Source organism: Megalops cyprinoides, chromosome 5 (genome assembly GCF_013368585.1).
Source record: "Megalops cyprinoides isolate fMegCyp1 chromosome 5, fMegCyp1.pri, whole genome shotgun sequence".
In the NCBI taxonomy this organism is placed as follows: Eukaryota; Metazoa; Chordata; class Actinopteri; order Elopiformes; family Megalopidae; genus Megalops; species Megalops cyprinoides.
The window spans coordinates 7,700,495-7,724,822 of NC_050587.1; the positions used below are offsets into that span (position 1 = coordinate 7,700,495).

Sequence of the window (24,328 nt, forward strand, 5' to 3'; positions counted from 1 at the left end):
AACTTAAACACAATGAAAAAAGTAGTGGGCCCACTAGCAACAGGAAGCTCTACAACGGAACTGGGGACAGGAAAGTGCTGCCCTTACACAAGCTGACAGGGTAAATGCACTGGAATGAGTTCTTTTACTTGATGTGGGGAGAGAAAGTAGAAGTTGAGGAAGAGGAAGAAGAGTGGAGCAATTACAGAACAGACAGGCTTTGCTTATATTTGCTGCTGTCAACACACCCAGAAGCCCTCTGTTGACTGAACAGGGATTAGTTTTCTCAGATGTTTTTTAGAAAACAAGTTTTTTCTTTTTCACATAACATCAAATCACATAAAATGAATGAAAAGGGTATACATACAAATAAAATAAAATATATAAAATTAATTTCTACTTGCACACAAATATTTCAATGTAAACACTTTTTTGTTCATTTTATGTGATCACTAACCTCCACAAACTGCTACTGTAACACTTTGAATTAACTGTGAGTCAGACTTATGAACAAATGTTGACTGTATTCAGGGATTAGTCAGCATGGGTTATCAGACAGCAGCTGAGGTAGATGAACACACAGGCTTTTGCACTTGAGGAGAGAAAGTACAGTTTAAGAGTATCTGTATCTGTGTTAAGGCATGCATACATGAATGGGCAAGTCCATCCATGAAATTGGACAATAAGCACCAAATGAATGAGTAAGCTGTTTTTTAGGTGTTGGTTGGTTTTTTTATCATAATGTTTCTGGAAAGCCAAGTCACAGGCTCATTGCAGGAACTTGTGGTGAGTCCCTCTGACACTGTCTGACTTCTGCAGCCAAATGGGGATCTTAAAGATGCCTTATATGGTGTTGCCAGAGTAAGCATTAGCCAATCCCAGTCCTCTTCCTGATAGAAACCACAGTGGTGGTGGTGGTGGCGGTGGTGGTGTATGAAATCTCTATGCTTTTCAGCACAAATAAATGTGTTTATGCCACCACTCTTAAGTAGTGCCTTTTTAAAAGCTGAAGCCATGGTGACCAGTGAGGGCCCAAATTCACATCCGATTTTAATGCATTTTTAACTGCAAGTTGTGCTGAAACAATGTATGCATTTTTTTCACTGCTACATGGACAAAACCCATGGAGAGGTGGCTCCCAACTCAAACTTTCATGATTTTTTTAACATGGTTTTAAAAGGTGCAAAATATGCATAATTATTGCACCACTTACACCACCACTTACAAACATGGAATGACACCAGAGACACAAATGTTTTAGACATACTAACGATCAAGTTGTTATGTAGTTATTTACAAAAACATGTAAGTAGATGTGCATGCAATACATTATTAAAACCTTATATAAACATTCATGGTATCCAAGATAATGTAAAAAGCTCCAATTGTGCAGGTTGTGAATTACATTTTTTTTGCAATACTGAGTTATGTTCTAATATAGCCATACACAGCTGCATCTATACCTGGTAATACATATCTACATTCATCTTTTTCTTATAATATTGATATGAACCCATATTTTATGCATGAACTTGCAAAACTTTAAAACATACTGTTTGTCAGGGCTCCGCCCCCTTAGTCGCGGTGTTTTCGTTTTTTTTTTTCCCCTTACCTATGTTTCCCCTGTGTTTCAGCCCCGCCCCGCTGCCTGTCTGCTCACCTGCATCCCATCGCCTCGTTACCCCTGCCCTATATCTCCCCTGCGTGTCCCTGTCTGATTGCTAGTTCGTTTCAGTGAGTTTCTTCCTGTCTCGTCCCCGCTTTAGTTTCCCTGAGTTCTGATTGCTGTTTGCCGAATCCTGCCTGTCTCCCGACTTCGTCCTTCGCCTGCCGACTTGAACCCGTCCGACACTTTTCGCCCGCCTGGTTACCGACTCTGCCCGCCCCAACTTCCGATCCTGGATCTGCCCCCGGACTGCTTCCCCGTGTTTTTGAACCCTGCCTGTCCCTGTACGACGAACTGCCCGCTGATTATTATTAAACGCTTGGTTCCGTTTACCCGGTGGTCCGCGTTTGTGTCCCGATCCCCGTTCCTGACACTGTTTTGTAATGCAAGGCATATTGCCTTGTGGCATTCTGAGATGGCTCTTGTGAGAGAGAAAGGCCATTGAAATTGAATCCCTGTGAGAGTTTCCATGGTGTTTTGACATGGAGAAGAGGCATTATTCAGTGCTTGAAATTGTGGCCCACCCCTTCTCCAGTTACCCAGGTGCACATGTCAGGTGTGAATGAGCTTTGAGAAAAGTGTGTAAATCCTATTCAGCCAGATGCACACTAATATGTACCTCAGTCATCCCACCACAGGGTGCTTATGTGGTTTTTAACCATCAAAGCCAATGTAAGTTTTAGAAACAGATGCAGCCTTTGATGAGCTGCATGATGATTTTTTACAACACAAACAGCACTATGGTTCAGCTTACTGAACACTGGGCCTTATTCTGTTACCAACATTTGCTTTCCAAGGATTTTTGATATGTTTCTTTGATACGATGCTTCTTTGCTCTGTTTCATTGATAAACCTTATCCTGATGAATCAACAGACTTCTACAGGCAGCAAAACTGTTGTATCTGAAGAAATATTTGTACAAGTCCATATGTCAGCTTTAACAACCTCATCAAACAGCCTTCTCAGCTTGCTTCCTGAACCCATATATCCTTCCTAGAGATGGAGACAAAACTGAAGGAGTGTGATATTGCTGTCTTTTGGACAAGTGCCATCCCATATTAGTGTACAGTCACAATATACAAGATATACATTCACAAACACAAATAAAATAAATCAAACAGGTCAATCAAGGGCATGTGCTTAGTATATCTGACATATCACACATGTATGACTGACTGCCATTCAGAACTGATATCAAACTTGGACCAAACATGAACTGTTTTGAATGGTATCATTGTTAATTTCCAAAATGTTCTGGCAAATATACATGAGCTGTAGAAAGATTAGACTTAATTTGCTATGTATCTATGACAGAATTTTGACTACGTTATCCACAAGCATTGCAAACATCAGTCAGCTGCAGTCCAGATGTTGTGAATTAACCACAGTGCAAAAAGGGGAGAAGAGGAAGGAGGGAAAAGCACTGTTGCTTCACCTAAAGAAAACATCCGGAAGGGCCCCCTAAATATCATCAGCTTCTCACCCATCTCTTCAGCCTAATTCCGTCCATTTCCTGCCATCTATACATGTTATCGTTTCCCTGGGAGTCAGGAGATACGCTGGCCCAGTCCTGAGTAACTCCATAGCAACACACACAAAACAAATCATTCCACAACTGGACAAGACCATTGTGGAAAACTGTCTTAAATGATGAAACAAAGGGATAGCTCAAACGATCACACTTCACAGTGACAACATGGCCACAGCCTTCCATAAGCAAGAGAACACAGGTAAAATTTTACCCATAGCACCCTAAAATGATAATGTGAGTCAAATCAATGTGAGTCTTTATCCTACTGCATGTTTGATAAAACCACTATGAGTCTTTCTGAGTTCCCTTTCCTAGCCTGGTACACCGGGACTATACATTTCCAGGTTTCAAACACATTTAATGCATGCACTAGTCTATGGGGAGTATCTGTCTTCCTTGATAATTTCATAGTGACCACATCAGTGTGTGTTCTGTGTTTGTGATATGTCATATGCAGATGTGTGTGTGTGTGTGTGTGTGTGTGTGTGTGAGAGAGAGTGCAAGCACAGTGTGTTGTTTTGCCCGCTTTTCACTAAACTGAAACAGAGGAATTACACACTGGAATCATCTGAATTCAGGTAAATGTATTTGGACATGTGAATAAGGATGCTGCTTATTTCCATCCCATTTTTGTTTAATTCGGTTAGACACAGTTAAAATAATGCATGAGTTGTTTATGCAAATGCTTGGTCTCACTTGAGTTGAATAATAGTACTACAAGAAACAAAGTTCAGCCCTTCCTCTAAGTAATACTTCATCACACCAAAAGTATAGTGTGCACATACATAGTTCAGATATCACTGAAAGAGCACAACTGTGGGAGTGTAGACAAAGACTCAACCACTGACACTCTCAAATATTATAGATGGAGGAATGTACTATTATTATTGCATGTATATTTAGAGTGAATATGGGGATCAGATGTTGATAAGGAAACAATGGTTTCCTACACTGGGTCATTAAAATATAAGAACATTTTAGACAAAGTCTGGAGCTGATAAAACACCCACTTCTACAAAATAGTGCAAGTGGGCTCAAAGTTATTCCAACCATTTGCAATCAGTCAAAAGCAGTATTTTCATAATATGTGTATTGATTAACTACCTTTCAAACCAAAGACATTGAAAACTCCACAGATATTTTGCCCCAGCTCCCAATATATCATATCAATTTCACTTCATGCTTCCGATGTGAAGCTGTGGAAACCTATGACAAGCAAAAAAAGAAAAATGAAACATCTGATCATTAATAGAATTGTTTTAGGGGTTTTGTGATCAGTTACGGCAGTAGTATTATAAAGTATTTTATAAAGTATTATGAAATAATTATTTATACTAAACATATTTATTCAGACACTTTCATACAAATTCCATACTGTAACATTCCCTGTGATTAATTCAGTGAATATGTGTCAGATGGACAGCACATTTTTGTAAAGCTGCATAGAGGAGAAATGGATTGAGAGGGCCTGAGGTTCTGTGTGTGTGTGTGTGTGTGTGTGTGTGTGTGTGTGTGTGTGTGTGTGTGTGTGTGTGTGTGGTGTGTGTGTGTGTGTGTGTGTGTGTGTGTGTGTGTGTGTGTGTGTGTGTGTGTGTGTGTGTGTATGGTGTGTGTGTGTGTGTGTGTGTGGTGTGTGTGGTGTGTGTGTGTGTATGGTGTGTGTGTGTGTGTGTGTGTGTGTGTGTGTGTGGTGTGTGTGTGAGCTTACAGCTCTGAGGGCATGGGCACACATGGCTGGAAGCATGGCTGTGTGTGAGAACTTAACCACATGTATTATTTAATAATGCTACAACCACAGAGCAATATACCCGCAATTTTACTGTCCAGGAATCCTGGAACATCACAACATTCTCCACTCTCCTGTCATTCGCCATAAAAGACTGTTCTGTATCCAGTTCTCTATTTCACCATAAATTACCCTGTGCTGTTGTTCACATAGGTCATCATTTGCCATACTGTGCTGTTATTCAAAGGAAATCACCATCTCCATGTCAGGGTACCATTCACCATAAATCACCCTTCAACTATACTACTGTGTTGTCATTCACAATAAATTAATATTCTCCACCCTGTTCTGTCATTATTAATCACTCACCTTCCTGGCACAAACCTGGTCTTTTCTGTACCATTCAAAACTTTGAGACAATATTTTACCACCAGAAACAGCTTTATAGTTTTTAACAAGAAAAGGCCAAGAAAGCATCAGGTCAACATGACATGCTATTTTTGAAAAGTGGAGTGAACCTTCTCACTTCCAAAGCTATCCTAGCTGTCTAAGATCTGATGAACAAAGGAAGTCATTCCAGAAATTCAACATGCAGTAGCACATCAGCAGTATCCACAGGCAAGTGAAATATCATTTTTGATGTGTTAATAAAATGTGGGCCAGACTTGATCATTGCCCGCTATTATTTGGTGGTGAAATAACAGCAGTCTTCCACACTATGTCTAGTTTTCAGTAGCTGGATCCCATCATAAAAATGAATGTAAGATGGACCAGGGAAAGGTCTGGGGCTCAGAGAGGCATCAGTACAACATAGAGAGTTTTTGTGATTTATGCTGAGCTCTTTCAGTCCACAGAAGAAATATTGGAAACAAGAATTTGGTGGTACAGAGGAAAAACAATGATTCAGGGCCACTTGGAATAGAAACACAAGCTTCCATTAGGTATATGTTTTCAATTTGGAAAAAAGTTGAGAATCAACCAATCAAATTCAAATGCAAGTTTTAAAAAAGTACAGCACTGATTTTTTTCAGAAATACTTTCAGGGAAAAAGGGTGTCTGTGTCTGATCAATGCAAAAAAACACAGCTCCCATCATGACCTAAGACATTTGTTAGCAGTGATCCAGGGCAAAGATATCTAAGTGATTGAACAGTCCTTTAATAATAGCTATTATAGAGAGTCCTGAACACTGCACATTCTAAAATAATTTGTGCGGTTCGTTTTTTTCTATGAAGCACAGCATTCCCCAACAAGTGACCTGAAGTATTTGTTATTAAAAATATTTCTTTGGTTATGTAACTGTCCTGATGCCAAACCCACAAAACCCTTTCTAGTCCCTCATGGCCACAAAACCAAAGTATTCTGGCATACGGTCTCTCCAAATCTCACTTTGACATCACACCAATGTTGACACAGTGCCCAGACTGAATGGTAGGAGTGTGCAAGAGTGATAATGCTAAACTGACACACTACTGATTGGATATGCTTTATGGAAAGACAGTTTTGCAGTTTTCTCCATCTTAAAGCTTCATGTGTAGGGTATGAAACAATAATACCATATTATGTAATAACAATCATAATATTATACTTTAGTTTATGCAACACATTGCAGATAAAAATATAACAAGGCTACTAGTGGAATTTTCAAGGTCTCTGTAGGCATACAGGATGATTCAGTATGTGAAAATCTACTGCAGGTCACTATTAATCAGCTCTATTTATATTATCTAATTTCATTTAAGGAACGTGTAACCTCTGAATCTGGCAAGTGTTTACTCACACAATCAAATCCATTTGCAAGGTTTTCAATCCAAGGGCTCCTTTTGAAAAAAAATTAAGAATAACTTTCTCTGCTGCTTTCCAGCATTAAAGTTTAATGTAATGGCATCATTGTGTGTATGAAGAGTCCCAGTACACACTTTCACCCAGTTTACGACATGTGAGAGATTCTGCTACACAGCAATGGCATGAACACCCAACAACAGCATTACACTCCATACCGCCTGATATTAGCATGACTGTATTAAGATAAGTGAGGACAGAAGCACACATTAGGGAATTCACACTTGAACAGAGAGCTCATGCTTATGCTAGATGATATTTGCTTTGCAAAGGTATCAAATGTCACAGTAAAATAAAAGGAGAAACAGACATGGAATCCTAGGTCTGAAGAGGAGAAAAAATTCACTGCACAAGCCCTATACTACCACAAGCAGATATTGTAACTCAATCCCACCATCGTAGCCTGAAGGAGAGAATGTACTTGAACCCTCTGATATCCGTGGCTATAATTAACCAGCACATTTGAGTCGCGTGGTGCATTCAAGCTGTGATACCAGCATCCCGTGACATTTTACCAAACAAGGGCCTATGTGCAGAGTGGTGTGACAAAGAGTAGAGTAGTGCAAAAGAGAGAAAACAAATGAGAAAGAGAGGGCAGATTTTCTTAGTTCTTATTGCCCTTTTTACAGGAGTTCTGCTTGGCTTCTGTTTTCAGTGAAATGACAAAGCATTAGTGATGGTTTGTGTTATCCCAATTGCCTGTAAATCAAACTCCAATACTTTACTCTAAGTATCAGTGGTGAGTGAATGAATAATTAAACTGAGCCTCCGTCTTCCTAGAACTTTGAAGAATAGCACTGACCAGAAAGCCAACATTTCCTAGAAAAATCTCCTATTTGTAACATATGTAGCATGTGTCACATTTGCCTGCAGGTGCAACTCTTTATATAAAACAATACTGCAGTACAGTTCTCAAAAAAGGTTGTCTTCCAGAGTATACTATTCATAATTACATTTTGACAAGTCAAAATTAAATTATGATTATTTGCCATGCATATTAATATAATTATTCATAATTTAATTTTGACTATAAAAATATAATACAGATATCTGTAATGTATAACAGAGTATAACAGTATATAATAGATATATCCTTAGAGATATCTGTAAATCCTTTTGTGACTAGCAACAAATACATTGACTAGTTGTAATTACATTTTGCCAAGTTAAAACTGATTCACAGGCATCTTTACTTCAATAATACACATCAACAATTCCTTTGTCACTAGTGATAATACTGGCAAGTTGTAATAATATTTAATCACTCAAGCTGATTCATTTATGACTACAAGTCAGCATATCCATAATGCAATTCTGACTAGTCATAATTCAAACTGAAGATACCTCTAATTCAATTATGACTTGACATAATATTAATTCTATATATCTTTAATTCAATTATGAACCATCATAATATTAATTCTAGATATCTCTTATTTAATTATGACTATCCAGCAATTTTAGACATAGTTGGTCTTTCATTCTTACTAGTCCTAATTTGATTTCAGATAATCAAAATTTCATGATGAAATGAAAATTCCATTATGATTAATCAAAATGACATGCTGACTAGTCAAAATTATGCCTCAAGATATTAATAATATGTCTAGTTATAATTTTAATGCCTAGTTATAATTGTAATTAAGATACATATAATTCTATTTTTGTGCATCTTCAATTAAAGATAATTAGATATCTTGAAATTATAACTAGTGATAATTAAATTAAAAATATCTAAAATTAATATGATAACTAGTCATAATTGACTTAGAGATATCTTCGGTTTGAATCATGAGTCGTCAAAATTACATTTTGGATATGTTGATCTGCAATTATGACTAATCATAAAAAATTTGTAGATATCAGTAATTTGTATCATCTTAAGTGATTAAATGTTAAAACAGCTTGCCATACTGAATGGTGTGCAAGACTACTGCTAGGGCTCTGCAAAAGATTTGTGCCCAGGGCCTCAGAATTACCTTTGATCCATCTGTGGAAATAATACTCTGACACTCAGTAATACAATGGCACTTCATCTCCATGCATGGGTCATCACTTGAGCACTTAACCAAAACTGTAACAATAGAATTAAATAAAACTCAAAAACTGAAAATATAGTTACACATACTATCAGAAATTATATGATATGATATCAGAATATAATATGCACATAAGAAACAATAATACAAATAATGACCTATTTATCAATGCTCAATTCCTGCTTACAACTGATGCATCAGTTTTACAGCATGTCTACATCCATTTTTGAGAGATTAATCGTTGACACTAAAGTTTTTACCTGCTGTCACTCTAAGCTTAACTTTGTTAGAGTGAGATAAACTGCAACAACCCCTCTCTCAGTCAGAATATGAATGACAGCAAAAATGGGATTAGAATACATTTAAAACGAATCCTCAATTTACACAATATATGACGGAATGAAGTCATATGTCTTCTGTCATCTACTAATGGATTTGCAACTTCTGTCTAGAACTCCCTGAACAATCCGAAATCATAACCCAGCTCCTCCTTGTGTCTTTTGAACGTCAGAATAGAACAGAAAGTTATCTGAGTCAGTATATTTCATAATGACTGGGTTGATACAGTTTGGAGAGAGTCCCAGTTTAACTTTACAATAGCATTTCTATCATATTAAACAAAATTAACCATGTATAATTATGTATATTTTTGTTTTTTCCATACCTATTACAAAAGTAAGTATGAACCTATTATTTCCATCAGCACCCGCTCCAAAGACACTTAAATGATTTTTCAATATATCACCTGCTTCAAGTAATGAAGCTGAAGTTGATTATGCAATACAAGATAGAATTTTATTACACCTTCTCCAGTCTCTCCTAAAAAACAATAGTCCAAGATTATTTTATTGCTAAAGAGGTAAAGGAAAGGTAGAACAGGTTCTATTTCCCCAATATTTTTTTCTCTTCCGTAGTTATTCCACAAGACTGATATTTGCTTACTTTTTGTGAGAAAATGTTGCTTGCACAGAGGTGTTTAATTCAACAGTTGTTATTGAAGTTCCAAACAAAAAAGCAAATTTTCAGACAATCCCTATGCAGTTAACCAATCCTAGACAAACCCTTCCCGGCCATGACCTCTGCTCTGTGTCAGCTGTTCATGGCATCCCTCCTCCAGCCCATCTCCCCCTTCAACTTTTCCCTGATTATGATGTCCACATGGAGGGGGGGTTCACAATCTTGGACCTGCTTCAAGGGGTGTGATCCCTTCATCGAACACCAGCTCAAATAAACGTAGCATCAAATGTAACATTCAGGCTTTGATTATATGGAAATTTATATCTACTGAATCAATGTCAATTGACCCTTCTTTTGATTTACATTTATATTGCATTAGTTTTCACATTTCAGAAAATTGAACAGGTGGTGACATTAATTACAGAAGTAATCCCATCTAAAAAAAATAAGGCACACATTCACTTAGCTCTGAAAATGATTGCTTTACAGATATCAAAGCCCATCACCCAATAAAGAATTACCTAATACCCTGGACTGAGATCTTTCACATGGTGGAGGTATTTAAAAGGAATTGTGTGGAAAAACTAGGTGAATACAGAAACTGATAAAGAGCAGTACATGCTTTTTGTGTTAATGACCACTATGCATGGCCCACACTGAAGCAGGCTTCAAAGCCAAAATGTGTTTTTCTTTTTTTCTTATCCACAAAACAGACTAAAAATTACAAAAGACAGCTTTGATATTTATTTGCCTTCACAGAGTGTTGACTTGGAAACAGATAAATATTTCTAAAAATTCACATCTCCCAGAAAACTTTTCCTACCGTTCCGTGCGCCAATCTCTTTGAAATGAGAGCTGGCTGTGCCAAAACAAACTAGATTTGTGTGTAAAAAGACTGATTTGTTAAAGGACACATGATAAGCCATGAGAATGTTTGTTTTAAATAAGCAGTTTAGTAGTAGATGATGGCCACAGACTCAAATTCCTCTGTTGTGGGGTGAAACAAATTTTCCTGTAACAAATGTCTGTGTCCTGGGAATGACATTTATTTATTTATTTATTTGTTCGTTTTTTATGTCTATTTAAACTATTTTAACAATTTCAGGATATACAGGATTAACACTGTAAGTCTCTAGTTTGGACCATGAGTGGTATCTCACTGAAGGTGTGCTACAGAGAGAGGCACAAATAAAGCAGCCAAGGAATACCCTGGCTTGACAGTGACAGTGTTATTTCTCAATTACGGTGCACAGATTTGCCTAGTTCCTGGAGTTCAGAATATACTCTGCCCCTCCCTGTATGGACATCTCTTTCATGTTTCAGAAATCCACTTTCATACTGCCTTATTGCCTTACTGTTTATCATAAAGAGATTGCTGAAGGCCACCTTTTCCTCAGAATGAAATTGCTCTGTCAACATTCTAGTTGGCACAGTTTTTAAACCTAGCTCTCATGCTACTGATACATTGTTTTAGGTGTGATCTGAGTTAGTAACTGTGCTGTATAAATGGAGCATGCGGGCAGCTGTTTTTATAGAAACTATGGGCTGGGGCATAAAACAGCACACAGCAAACAGTGCTCATCTTCGCCAGACACTGAGCTCAAGTAGGTTTACCATACTTCTTTAACCACCAAAGTTTAAAATAAATATAAAAGACAAAGAAACAGATAACTGTGGAAAATTGGTCATATCATATAATGTTACCCTCACCATCTCACATTTTAACACACAATGTGTGATGGGTCTACTCCATGAGCTGGCCAATATTTTTGCAGCACAGTTCTCTGGTGTGAATGTTAACTAGAGAGTAAAGTCAGCATTTTTCAGATAGCAAAGCAAAGGCCTGTTTGATGTTATTTGACGTGAAAGACGTCTGTTTGAACAGACATCTCCATCACAGTGACACTCAGCCTGCGCAGGGTCCACCTTCTCAGGTTCACTTTTATGCAGCTCCAGGCATCAAATTCTTTCACAGTCACATAAGGCTGTCAGGGTCTGAGTGGTTTTACAGCTCTGAATGTTTACTTTGACTCACTGAAGAGTGGCAGTGCAACATCTCAGTAATAAGCAAGGGCAACAGCCTCCATACCCTCGGTGTCTTACTCCAGCTGCTCAAGCAACATCACTGTAAACTCGAAAAAGTCTTTCACATCTAGCAAACAACAGCCATCTTGCTCCGTCTATATATATAGCTAACCGCCTCGGTAGGGCAATGAGAGGACCCTGACATTTATTGATATTTAGCAAGAGGATAAAATTCTAATACATGTATAATGCTGTGTTTATAGGTAACTTCTGACAGTTTCTGTGCCATTTTCCAGGTACAGAAGAAATTATGATCCATATTCCTTGATGTAATATTACCTGCTACCTGTGATATTTCACTCTGCCATTCTCACTCTTTCTACCCAGTTTGTACTCTTCACAGATATTGCCTTTGTTGTAGTCCTGTGCTCATATGTTCATATTATGTAGTCACGGTAAGACTTCTGTAAGACTAAAAAATCCAAATGAATGAGCATCAAATAGGGACTGGCAATTTATGCCAACTATGCTCTTCAATACCAGAAATCACAGGGAAAAGGTCAATTATATTATGTTTACTTTAATTCCTCTAAGAATTTATTCATTAGGGTGGGGTTCATTTTTCTTTCAATGGTGCTTTCATTAAAAAAGAGCAGTGGAATACCCTTAACTTCCCTACCCTAACACTAATTACTGAGTGCCAGTGAAGTAATTATGGTCAACAACACACCTGGAATATGGATACACCCTAATCAAAAATACCTGGAGCCACAGTCGTAAGAGTCAAGGGCATCTAAACATTAGGCAGCAATTCCAAACTGCTATCTTTTTCCAGCAAAAATGACCGCACTGGTGTGAAGCTACTCATTTTCTGCCACTAAACTACAGATCCTTATTAATCAGCACATACCATGAAACCATACATTTTTGGTATACTTGTGTACTATGAGAAACTACATTTAAAAAAGACTTTCTTCAGAATCATCAGTTTCAGAATTAAATACAACCATAACACATCAGTACTAGGAAATGAGCACAAAGAGTGAGCATCAATGGAAGCATGGAAGTGTGGGTTAACAGTTGGTTACAGACATGACATCACAGGACCACACCTCTTTGCATCACCTTACAGTCACAACAGCAACAAAAGCTTCCTCCAGTTTACAACCTTTGAGATGAACACTAAATATACTTCTGTGATTGTGATTTTTGACAGAGAGCATGATTTCTCAACATATCTGGTAATTGCTCAGATAGCTGGTCATGAGTCTCGAGTTCACTGACCACTTTTCTGAGTTTGCATGTTTATGTACCATAAACTACAACCACAAGTCCAATTCGTGGGCCCAAACCCCTGGTCTTTCACTCAATCAAATGATCCGCAGGTGATCATAGGGTAGTTTAGCAAAACACAACCAGTGTGTGAATGAGACAGCCATGACCCAGTGTGTAGGTAGTTATATGGTGTATGACTTGACTAGCCACAGAAGCATAAATCCACTGAGGATGTTCACACTGAGCAGAGCAAAGGTTTCTGTGTGAACTACATACAAGGAACACTCATCAGCATTCAACTTTTTATACTTTACTTCCACTTAGTGTTCATGTTAAACTTTCAACCAGGCCATTAATACCATTCTTATATTTCACTTTTCCTTTCACATTCATATTAAACTTTCAACCAGACCATTAATAACATTCTCTGGCCTCTTCTCCCCAGCTGCTGACAGGGCAGAGTATAAATAACTTCCACTGACAGGAAGAACCACTATCTCCCACGGACAGTGGTGAGTCCGGCTTCACTATGTCCTGACCCTGGGTGCATCACGATCCCAAGTGTGTCACTCAAAATGTCCTTCAAACATGATGTCTGTGGGTTTCAAATAGATAATAAGACTCATTAAACTCCATGTTGAGGCCCATTTATATGGTGTTGTGTCTGCTACCCCCTCACACAGTGTTCTAAGTGAGAAACACAGCCTTGAGACAATGCATGTAATATTGAGAAGTTTGAGATCTTTCTGACAGAACTATTAATGAACAAAGAATATCACCCATCCCTGTCCCACACTCAGGCCCTATTGAATAACATGTTTAGCTGGTCGTAGCAAATCTGGCTTGTGACCACAACGCTGCTGCCAGCCTCACTTCTCACTTGCGGACAATTTGCTCCTTTCCACCCCATCATAATGCTGTTACATGATGCAGGACAGCCAGGTTGTGCTCTCTGCACGGAGACTTCTGCTGTTAAGCTCTTCCATAAAAGGAATCTGACTCAGACGCAGGTCTGCTACAGAACTTAGTGTCAGTGGTGTTTTAATGTGCTTTTGGCCAAAGTGAAAACAAGGATTTTTTATAGAGTATGAGTAATGTCTCATGTGAGATCCGAGCATGTGGGCTACAGGCTAATTATGGACTTAGGAGCACTTTACCTCAAGGGTCTTGCTCTCCCTCTCCCTTTCCCTCTCTCCCTCATTCCCTCTCTCTCACCACTTGAATGCCTCTGTCAGGTGATGTGATTCCTACATTTGTTTCCCACTATACAAACTTGTCTTAGTGTTCTTTTCAGTGTTCAGGAAGGGCACTAACCTTACTGAGCTCTTGTGCCACCATTATGTCTATACATATTTGTTTAATCAGTCTTTTAATATTTATCTGAATGTTCAGTGAATTCTGTCTGGTACCTCCTTCCAGGCAGACATTAATATCTCCTAAGCAGGTACCAAACTGAGGATCCATTTGGGTTCTACACAGCTCATACCATGGGTTTTGTGCCAGCTTGAGATGAACAAGGCAAAATGGAATTTAAACACATTCTATCATCAGTTACATCAAGTCAATTAATCTAATTTTGAAAATAAATGATATTCTGTTCACCTACCATAATTTTACCTTACCATAACCTTAGGTCATGTAATCATCAACATATATCATTCTGTTTGCCTAACCATACTATTTAATTTGCTACGTCTCATTTTTGCAGTACTTAATCATCTTCATACCTTGTAGAGTGTTCAGAGGTGGCACTGTCCTCATGTACAGAATCAGGACATTAACTTGAATAAGATCACACTTGCCCAAGCTAACATGCATCACCCATTCCTCATGGAGTTTCAAACAAAGTGGACAGTGGTACAAATATTGTTGTATTTTTAAAAAAATTTGTTTTTATTTGTGTGCTTGTTTGACATTATAGACGTTTTTATACTTGTTACTTACCTGATTGTATATCAATTGCTGTTATTGTTGAAAGAGTCATGCCAATAAAGCATTGAACACATACACAGCTGAACTTGATTATGGTATTCAGACCAGTATAAGAGGAAGAGTGAAAAAGCAGTTATGTCACAATCATTCAAGACACACAGGTGGCCAGCACACACAGTCAAAGAAGTTATTGATATTAAGGAAAATGAAGGCGAGTAACCAACTTGGAGATAATGTTACAGTTATTACTCACATCACCTGTGTTGACGAGAGTGTATGGCTTCCACACAAACAACAGATACACTGTAACTATGAAGGGCCAGCAGTTCAACCATTCATCAACATTAGAGCCCCTCTTTTCAAGGAGAGCATGCCAACTGAACCTCGCTGATCCAAGGCCTGCCAACACTCCAGGCCAACTCCATGCCTGGATTTATGTGAACAGGGATCTCAGACAGATACTAGACAGCCTTTGGAATTTGGCAGGGTTCCTCCAGGATGCAGGTTTCCAGAGAAAGTGTCTGTGCTGCCCCTGCAGACAGATTCATCTACTATTCAGATGATGACCATCGCCTGCTCTACCACTGGAGGTAGAAATGCTACCATGAGTCCAAACTCAGGCCTCTTTTTCCTCTACTCACGTCATGAAATAGTTACCGGCTCCATCTGAAAATCAGTATGGAGCCATGTGGAAAATTAGGAAGTGGAGCCACCAAAGTGGAGCAACTAAAATGGATCAGACTAATATTTGTATATTCTATGTGCATATTCTGTTGTCAATTACATAGAGAGAGTGTGTTACTGAAATGGGGGATTGATAATCCAAATAGTTGCCTTCACTTGAGATTAACTGGTTTACTGACAGGTAACCTTAACCCTGATTACAGGGCAGCACCCACGCACAAACAGTCACACCCATGATGACTGCTTGCATAGCCTGACCATTAATGAGGGCTCAGTTTTAACAGTTTTAATAGTTAACAGTGTTAACTTGCCCATCTTGGCAACCAAAAAATATGACCAAAACCAAAACCAAAAAACCTGAAAATGGGACAATGCATTTTCATTTGAGAAAGAAAAACTGCTGCAAGTTTGTAATTGATATCACTGCTGTCAGTTAACACTGTGATTACTGTGATTGGAGTAGGCGGATCAGCATATCATTGATCCGCCCGCCTCTGTGCTGTGTGTCAAGCTTAGCTCATACAAATTTCCAATGAGACATCGTACCGCCAACCAACTCGCAGTCCTTAGCCTTACCAATCAAAAATGTCCTTGCCAGCTAATGTTACACATTTTACTTTTTTTTCTGTAGATATTACTGTAGCATGCATTGTCTCTTTAAGGATAAACTGCGTCATCTTCAACTACACCAAGCAGAAGTAAGCAAGCTAGCTATCTAGCAAGTGTGCCTGTAACTTAGGCTAGTCTGCTGCCTCCCCAAGAGAAAAGCTGCAGGGAATTATTTAGTGGATAGTCCCGAACTGTGACAAGGTCAGCTTATGTTATTTAGCTCCCTAACCTAGTTTTATTTCTTGTTAGCTGGCATGCTAATTAGGCTACCCTACGTTTGTCTTGGTTCAGATGTTGATTGTTGAGAAACACAGGTGCACATATGCAGTATAAATAACATGTCCGACTGGGAAAGCACTGCACACATTATTTTGTGTTTTTCCTCTCATGTGAGCTAAAAAATAGCCTAAATAGCAATAGCTTCAAATTTTCTCCCCCCAAAACACCCTCCCGACAAGTGGATGTAATTTTATAAGTAATAAAATAATTATTTTATCAATAAAAATAAATTATTTCTGGCCCATTGTTCCTGTTGGTCATTTTTTGTTCTGTCAGTGACAATATCCCATGATATACCACGATGAATTGGAAATATGGTACATCGTTTTATCGTTGCACACTGGGTGTCTGTTGCTTTTATTAAACATATTCATTGCTGGGTGAATTTAAGCTTAGCTTCTTAACTAAATGACATAGTCTAAAGTAAGAGAAAAGACCAAATGAACTAATTCTCTTGAGTACTCGAAACATAATTCACATAGTGTCTAACAACCGTAACCATGTCAGTATTTATGATATTTATTAGCTTAATTAGCTAGCTAGGAATGCAAGCCAGGGAAATACGTCAATGTCAGTGGGCCCAAACCCAGAGAACTTGCTACAAAGTTACTAGCAACCTACTAGCAAACATCAGTGGACTGGCTGTTTTGTCTCTCCAAAATGAAATATGTGCATCCTTTTAAAAACATAGACAGACTTCCAGTGGCTAACGTTAATTCTAGGCTACTGTGAATGGACATGTATAAATGAATGTATACAAAAAAGTGAATTAATGTGTTCTTCTATTCAGCCAGCATTAGAATTCTGCTCTGTAACATTAACTCAGATACACAATGATCTCTCAAAAGCCAGCTTGTTTGCTGGCTCATGCACTGGTTAGTTAGCTAGTTAGGTAGCGAATCCAGCAGCAACGTAAAAGAAGTATTAGTAATGTTACTATAGTAACAGGATCGTAACAAGCTTGGTAACTAGCATAATTTCATTGGTGGAATGTTTCATGTAATCAATAAAACTTCCATGAATAATACCAATAATTCTGTCTCTTCCTACTGTAGATAGCGATCTTTCACTTCAGCCAACTATGGATCCATTTTACAAAAGCGTTATGGCACTGAATCCTGAATCCTATCATAAATATTGGCATGGCTGTGGGGTTTGGGCAAAAGTATTATTTGCTCAAAGAGAATAAAGCCAAAATTTGGATGCACTTATATTACAATAACAAAAGACAATAAAAATCACTGCTGAACTTTATTCAGATGAGCCTTCTCTTGCCAGCAAATTAGACTACCATTTCGGGGGTTGGGAGGGGGGTTCATAATACAAAATGTTAAAACACAGCAACCAAAAACTGAAATCCCAGTGATTGCAGTATTAAAACACGTTCAAAACCATATCAGCTGAACATCAAAACTGAGGGCTTTCAAACAACTCATGTTGCTGTGGAGTTTCAGAAAAAAAAAATACCAAATTCAGTTCTGGGAATCTGCTACTGTTCTGGAAATTGTATACTGTTCTGATTTATGTGCTAAAAAAAGACAGAAAGAAAAAGAAGGGGAGGTCGGGCAGGGGTTACCAGGGGCAAGAGAAGTTACACTGGAAATGAGAGGCCAATTAGAGTGCCTTTTTCATCGCTAAACAGTAAGATGGCAGAGCAGGGATGCACCCTTCCACCCTTTGGAAGTATATTTACGCGAGAAGATTTATATGAGGGGACAGAGGACAGGGAACCAAGGACACGAGAGAGGAATAATTTTGACTCACCCTGGAGATGGTGAGGGGCATGCTGAAGTCCTTTCCACCCTGTAGTCTGAAGCCCCAAGGAGCAGGGCCCACTAGGGTCACGCTATAGTTGCTGTTCATGGTTTGCTGGTATCTGTCTGATGGGTCACTGCAGGGTCAGCTGGTCCCAAGTTCAAGGTCACTCTAATGTGTCCTGAGAAATGACAACCAACAGACTCAATGTTAGCAGTAGAATCACAGGTAATAAATAACAGGTACTGTTAATACATATTATTTCTGACATTCTTTTTTCCATTAATGGTTCACCACATCATTTCCCTATATTTACATACATCATGCAATTTCATGATCTGTCTCTTTTGTAGTCAAGAGAAGACAACACTCAAGTTTAAATAATCATCACTACACAAATATACCAGCTGTTGTAGCAGCTCACATAGCAATCAGACAAGGTGGCATACCAGTTTGTACTGTCTGGACTCTAAACAATGACAAATCAAACAATGAAACATGACTTATATTACTGCTGAAAGACTGAAAATCAGGTTTTGTCTAAGACAAAAATTATGAAAAAGCTTTGATTCATTTATCAAAAAGAAGGACATTAAGTATTCTATGACACTGTCAACAGAGGTGACATACACACATTATTTATGCCTTTGGCTGACACCTTTACCAGGGCAAATTACATAGCTCACGTTTGTACATACTATTAAGTTATATATCAAAATATTTACTGAGGTAATTCAGGATAAGCACCCTGCTGAAGGGTACAACCTGTGACATTTGCAACACATGCCCAACCCTTTCACCACTCTGTGACACTACACAGAACATTTTTACTGAAGAACAAACAGGAAAAATCTATTTTACTTTCTCTTGTATAAATGCAGTTCCAACACAGGTAGGTACAAAAAAAGTCCAAAGCCCCAGTTCCACCCCCAGCAAGCACTGACAGCCCAAGCAGAGATGCCCATACTTTTGGGACAAGTGAAAAGCTAGCTTGCACCTAGGTAATGACGAACCACAGCTGCACAAACCTTCTACATTTAGATTTAAACCCTGCATAAATCTGACGCAGCACAAAAGTAAACATTTCAGGGGCCAAGATTCAAGGCTCAGAGAAGAATGTCCCACAACAGCAATTGTATGGTATGAAGGATGAAAGGTAAAGACTGTTTTCCTCTCTTTGGCAACTCTAATTTTTTCTCACTGTGTCTATCCATTTGTTATTATGCTGACATTCATTATATCATAGATTAGCACAGTAATACACAATTTCATAAAACAGTCTTGCAAATGCACTTTCACTCATCTTTTTGATTTAAGTCAAATATATCTTTTTCTGTCAGAGTTGACCACAAATTATATTTTTCCTTATCACCTTATGTAATGAGACTAAACCCACCCTTAAAGTTTCACCTCATACAAATTAAAGTGCAGCTTGATGATTTCAACACAACATGTAAAATAGAGATCTAAATCTCTAATGATCTCAGCATTTTTAATCCAAAAATATACAGGTCAGCAGTGTGGTGTAGTGGTAAGGAGCAGGACTTGTAACCAAAAGGTTGCACTGGTGTGCTGCTGCTGTAACCTTGGGCATGGTACTTAACCCACAATTGCCTCAGTGAATATCAACCTGTATAAACTGATAAAAATGTAACCTATGTAAGTCATCATTGTAAAACTTGTGATCAAGAAAGGAGTGTACTGAACTAGGAGGATGGGTGCATGCTCACGTAGGGGAGAGGTCTGGGCATGTATCCTCATGAGGGCAGGAGCAATGACTGCTTCAGTTTCATCCACACAAGTCCACACACAAAAGAGCTGGGGTGGGGTCGGGGGGCACATATCACAGACAGACACAATCTCAGCCACTACAAATCAAGTGATGTGCAAATGCTGGCATGCATTCATACAGAACTGCCATGCACTGGTTTTACCTGCCCTATACTGCTTTCGGTAAATGGGTGGGCTGGCAGCGCTCAGTTTGGCAGTCAAACAAGCACGGCCAAAGACACACCCAGCAAAGTGAACACGGCACACGTTCCAACAGTAACTTCATAAGGACATTAACTTTCAGTAACACTAAGACCTGCAGACACTGTAAAACTTCCATACCCAGTGAACCACAGAATACAGCATACAGTATGTTTATCAGTCACTCAGGCAAGCATATTTGCATTGAATGTGAACACATTTATGAGCACAGTAAGGTGGGCTAACACACACATGCATACATGCACTTACATACTCACAAGCTTTGGTCCCACATCGAATATGTTAACACTACAGAGTGTTTAATGAGTGCAAGTCTGAAGTGCAAGTTTGCAGGTTTGAATTCCATATACTTCACTCATACATACTCATCACACTCAATCATACTTATATTCATGCTCATACACTTTATGTATGTGTGTGTTTTGTCCTACATACTGTATGCATATAAATCCCTGATTAAACAGAAAAAAGACATAGTTTAAAACATCATACTTTAATCTTTATAGCACAGGGAAAAGTCACAAATACTTTTCACAAGTAACAAATTTCATTCCAGAAAATAGCAGTTACCCTGTCAAATTCACTTTTGCTTTTAGATTCTCCCATTCTAAATTTTACTTCTTTAATATTACAAAGTGAAAGATATCCAGGCAAGTGAAAATTATTCTGAGCTTTTGAAGCAAACATTTCTGTTAGTCTAAATCAGCGTTTCCCAAACCTCTCCTGGAGGACCACTTGTCCTGCATGTTTTAGATCTCTCCCTGCTCCAGCACAGCTGATTCAAATGATCAACTCGTTATGAACTCCTGAAGCTGCTTAATAACAAACGGATCATTTAAATCAGCTGTGCTGGAGCAGGGAGAGATCTAAAACATGCAGCACAAGTGGTCCTCCAGGAGAGGATTGGGAAACGCTGCTCTAAATGAATGCCATTCAAAGGAATGATTTGTCCACTGTTGTTTTTATGTGCATACACAAATTAATAACTTTTCTGGCATTATTATATTAGATTAAATGCATTTTGACAGGAAAAAACTTTTTGTTCAACAGACTGTTTTTAGTACCTCACATTATTTTCAGATTTCTGAAATAACAGGGAACTCAAGAATGTCTCCCTGTGAAAAGAGAGTGTTTCTAAGATGCAATATAATAGCATGGGGTGAGCTATCTACCAAAACAAAAACAAGGAGAAATCCATTTAATGCCCTGAAATGGGTTCAAGTAACAGATTGCTCATTTGCAGGCAGAGTAGGAAGGCCATCAGGGAGCTGCTCATGCTCTAACATTTTTAATATTTCAATCATGTTTACTGTAAATGAATGACATTTCTTCCATCATGTCCTTTTCCAACGTACAACTGTTTTATGAAAAACATGTTTTCAGAACTCTTACCTGAGTAAATCTGATTGAGGACAACTGAGAACTCATCACAGAGCTTGTAATTAAAACAAGCCTCATGTCTGTGATACACACACATAAAAGTAAAAGTAGTGGTGAATGTAAACACAAGTCAAAATCTTATTAAACTGATACATGCATCAGTAAAAATGATGTATTTCTGCTTTATTTACTTAAGAAATTCCAAAAAATCTATTCATTGAAATGATTATCTCAAAGAGAAGCCAACTAGCAGGACATCAGAGAACCCTGGACACAAATTTGCATCAACAATGTTCCAACTTGAACAATGCTAGTCAAAACAGATGGCAATGTTTTGTCTTATTAGAGAATCTCATTGGGATATATGCTCAATGAGTACAAGACTTTCTTACACAACAAAAATACAGGCTGGAGACACTGGAGGGATACATAACCACTTCTACAAGTGTGACCATTGTCCAGGTAAAATACACAGTTTGCTGTTTTACTGTTTTTATTTGCTGTTTATTGTATTTCTACATATTGCTCAAACACAGGATTCATTTTAAAGGTTTGTATTCTGATGCCTTACTGAAATTGCTACCTTCCATGATCCCAAAGTTTAATTTTTTTTAATCTTTAATGTCAGCATATTTCTTTTTCATTTATGTTTTCATGAACCAGATATTTATATTAAGCATTGTGCCCATGAATATACCAATTAGAGTGTCCTCATGGTTAATGCAGATCACTGTGCAAATGTGACTTGGATTTTCATGTTTTTTAGTTTATAGGCAGTCCCCATTTTGCAATGATCACCCTGATCAGGCCTGAAAACTAAAAGACATGAAAGTCCAAGGCATATTTCTCAAATAATAATTGTTACCCTTTTTATTACTAGCCAGTCTTTCTAGTCTCATGTGCATTTCTTGAGTCCTTCAGGATTATATTCGTTTATTTAATGTAAATTATAGTACATCTGTCAAAGCTTTCAGCAGCCTAGATCCTCCTATAAACTTCTGTTGGCAAACAGCTAAAGCTAAGCAAGGCTTGGCTTGGGCAGCTCCTTAACACGGAGCCCCCTGGAAAACCATGCCTGCTTTCAAGGTGGTGCACAGTTCTATAAACATTTGAGAACAAAAAGAGTGCTGAATTCCGGAACACTGGCATACTGCAGAGGATGTCCTTGAACTCAGACTGCTGCTTCAAGAACTGAGGCAACTAAAACTGAGCAGTAACTTACCAGAATATACCTGAAATTTGATACAATTACATATCTTGGCTACACATAAAATGCACAACATAAACAGGAGGTTGAACATTCTTTATTGCTGGGAAATACACAGAACACCACGTACCTATGTAACACACTTACAATGCTTCAGTTTTGATCATTTGATCAAAAACTGGGTTAATTATTGACACATACCAGCAAGATTGCTAATATACTGTAGCAAATACCTTTAGCCAGTTATGAATCAGCCACAAACGTAGAGAGAACATTGCTGCATAATGTTGCAAGTAGTTTTCTATGAGTTCAAGAATGTCCACCAAAGAACTTTTGAAAAACACCCCTGGCTGATGCTACAAATGACGTTACTATGCCCTTAGGGGGCAATCTTCCTTTTGGAAACAAAGGCACAAACATAGTGCTTGGCAAACACTCTGCTCTCTTCATTCACTGTGAGCATTAATTATCCCATGGCACATATCACAAAGAGCGGCGGTGTTCCCTGGAGCTCTGGGCAACTTCCTAAATCAATAAAATAAGTTAATAAATAATTAACAAAACAATACTTATTGTGGCAATTTCTAATAATGTCTGAGAGAGGAAGCATAATCTCAAGGATGGGATTGTCCTATGCTTAAAAAGTCATCTGCACCAAAAAAGAGCCATAATTCGAAAGAAATGATGCTGTCAGTTTCAGGCACTTTGAGCCAGAACTGGGAAGGGCAGCTGTGGGCTTATGACACACCGGACATCAGAACAGCTGTGCCTTTTCCAGGGATAAACAAAAAACAGCAGGCTCAAGCTGTCTGATAGACAGACTCAGGCCCGCTAAGAGACATCATCACCACACAGATGTGTCACCATGCATTTTGTTGCCTAGAGGGAATATTCAAAACAGCATGGCTAGGGTCACCTCTATACATACATACAACTATGTACTATTCCCTATGTACAATTTTATCCTCAAACTTTTATTACATTACATTATTGTCATCTAGCAGACACTCTTATTCAGAGTATACCAATGTACCTACATTATTTTAACATTATTGTATATAGGTCACGTGTTTAGTAGTTGGTTGTAATTATGTTTTTTTTTTCAGGAAATAAGCATTTCAAATTTAAGCACCTGCTCTCAAAATGGCCTGACCTACTCCTACCTTTCCCCACAAGGATCAGATGTTACTGGAACGTCCATCACATTGCTGCCAGTTTGTGGAAGGATTTTCAGACACCACTGCCTGGCTAACAATGGCCCTGGCTCAAATGGAAAAACACCCTGTTCACAGCTCTCTGCTGCTTCTGGCAGGCCCTGTCATAAGGCCCTTGGTCTGCTTTTACACCTCTACATAAGTACTGCATTATGGGAGCTCCTGGCTGCACAACAGTACCAACCACATCCACCTCACCGGGCTCTCATAGAGTGGGTCTCTTGGTGGCAGAACTCA

The 24,328-nt window shown here is 38.4% G+C and overlaps 1 protein-coding gene across 1 annotated transcript in view; it reads right to left on the reverse strand.

Moving 5' to 3' along the window:
• Positions 1–24,328, reverse strand: part of LOC118777499 (PDZ and LIM domain protein 5-like) — an 83,585-nt gene that overhangs the window by 53,535 nt on the left and 5,722 nt on the right. Inside the window, exon 2 of the mRNA XM_036528493.1 lies at positions 18,308–18,479. Within this exon, the coding sequence (XP_036384386.1) occupies positions 18,308–18,406 (99 nt within the window). The 5' untranslated portion in view covers positions 18,407–18,479. The remainder of the gene's footprint in view (positions 1–18,307; positions 18,480–24,328) is intronic.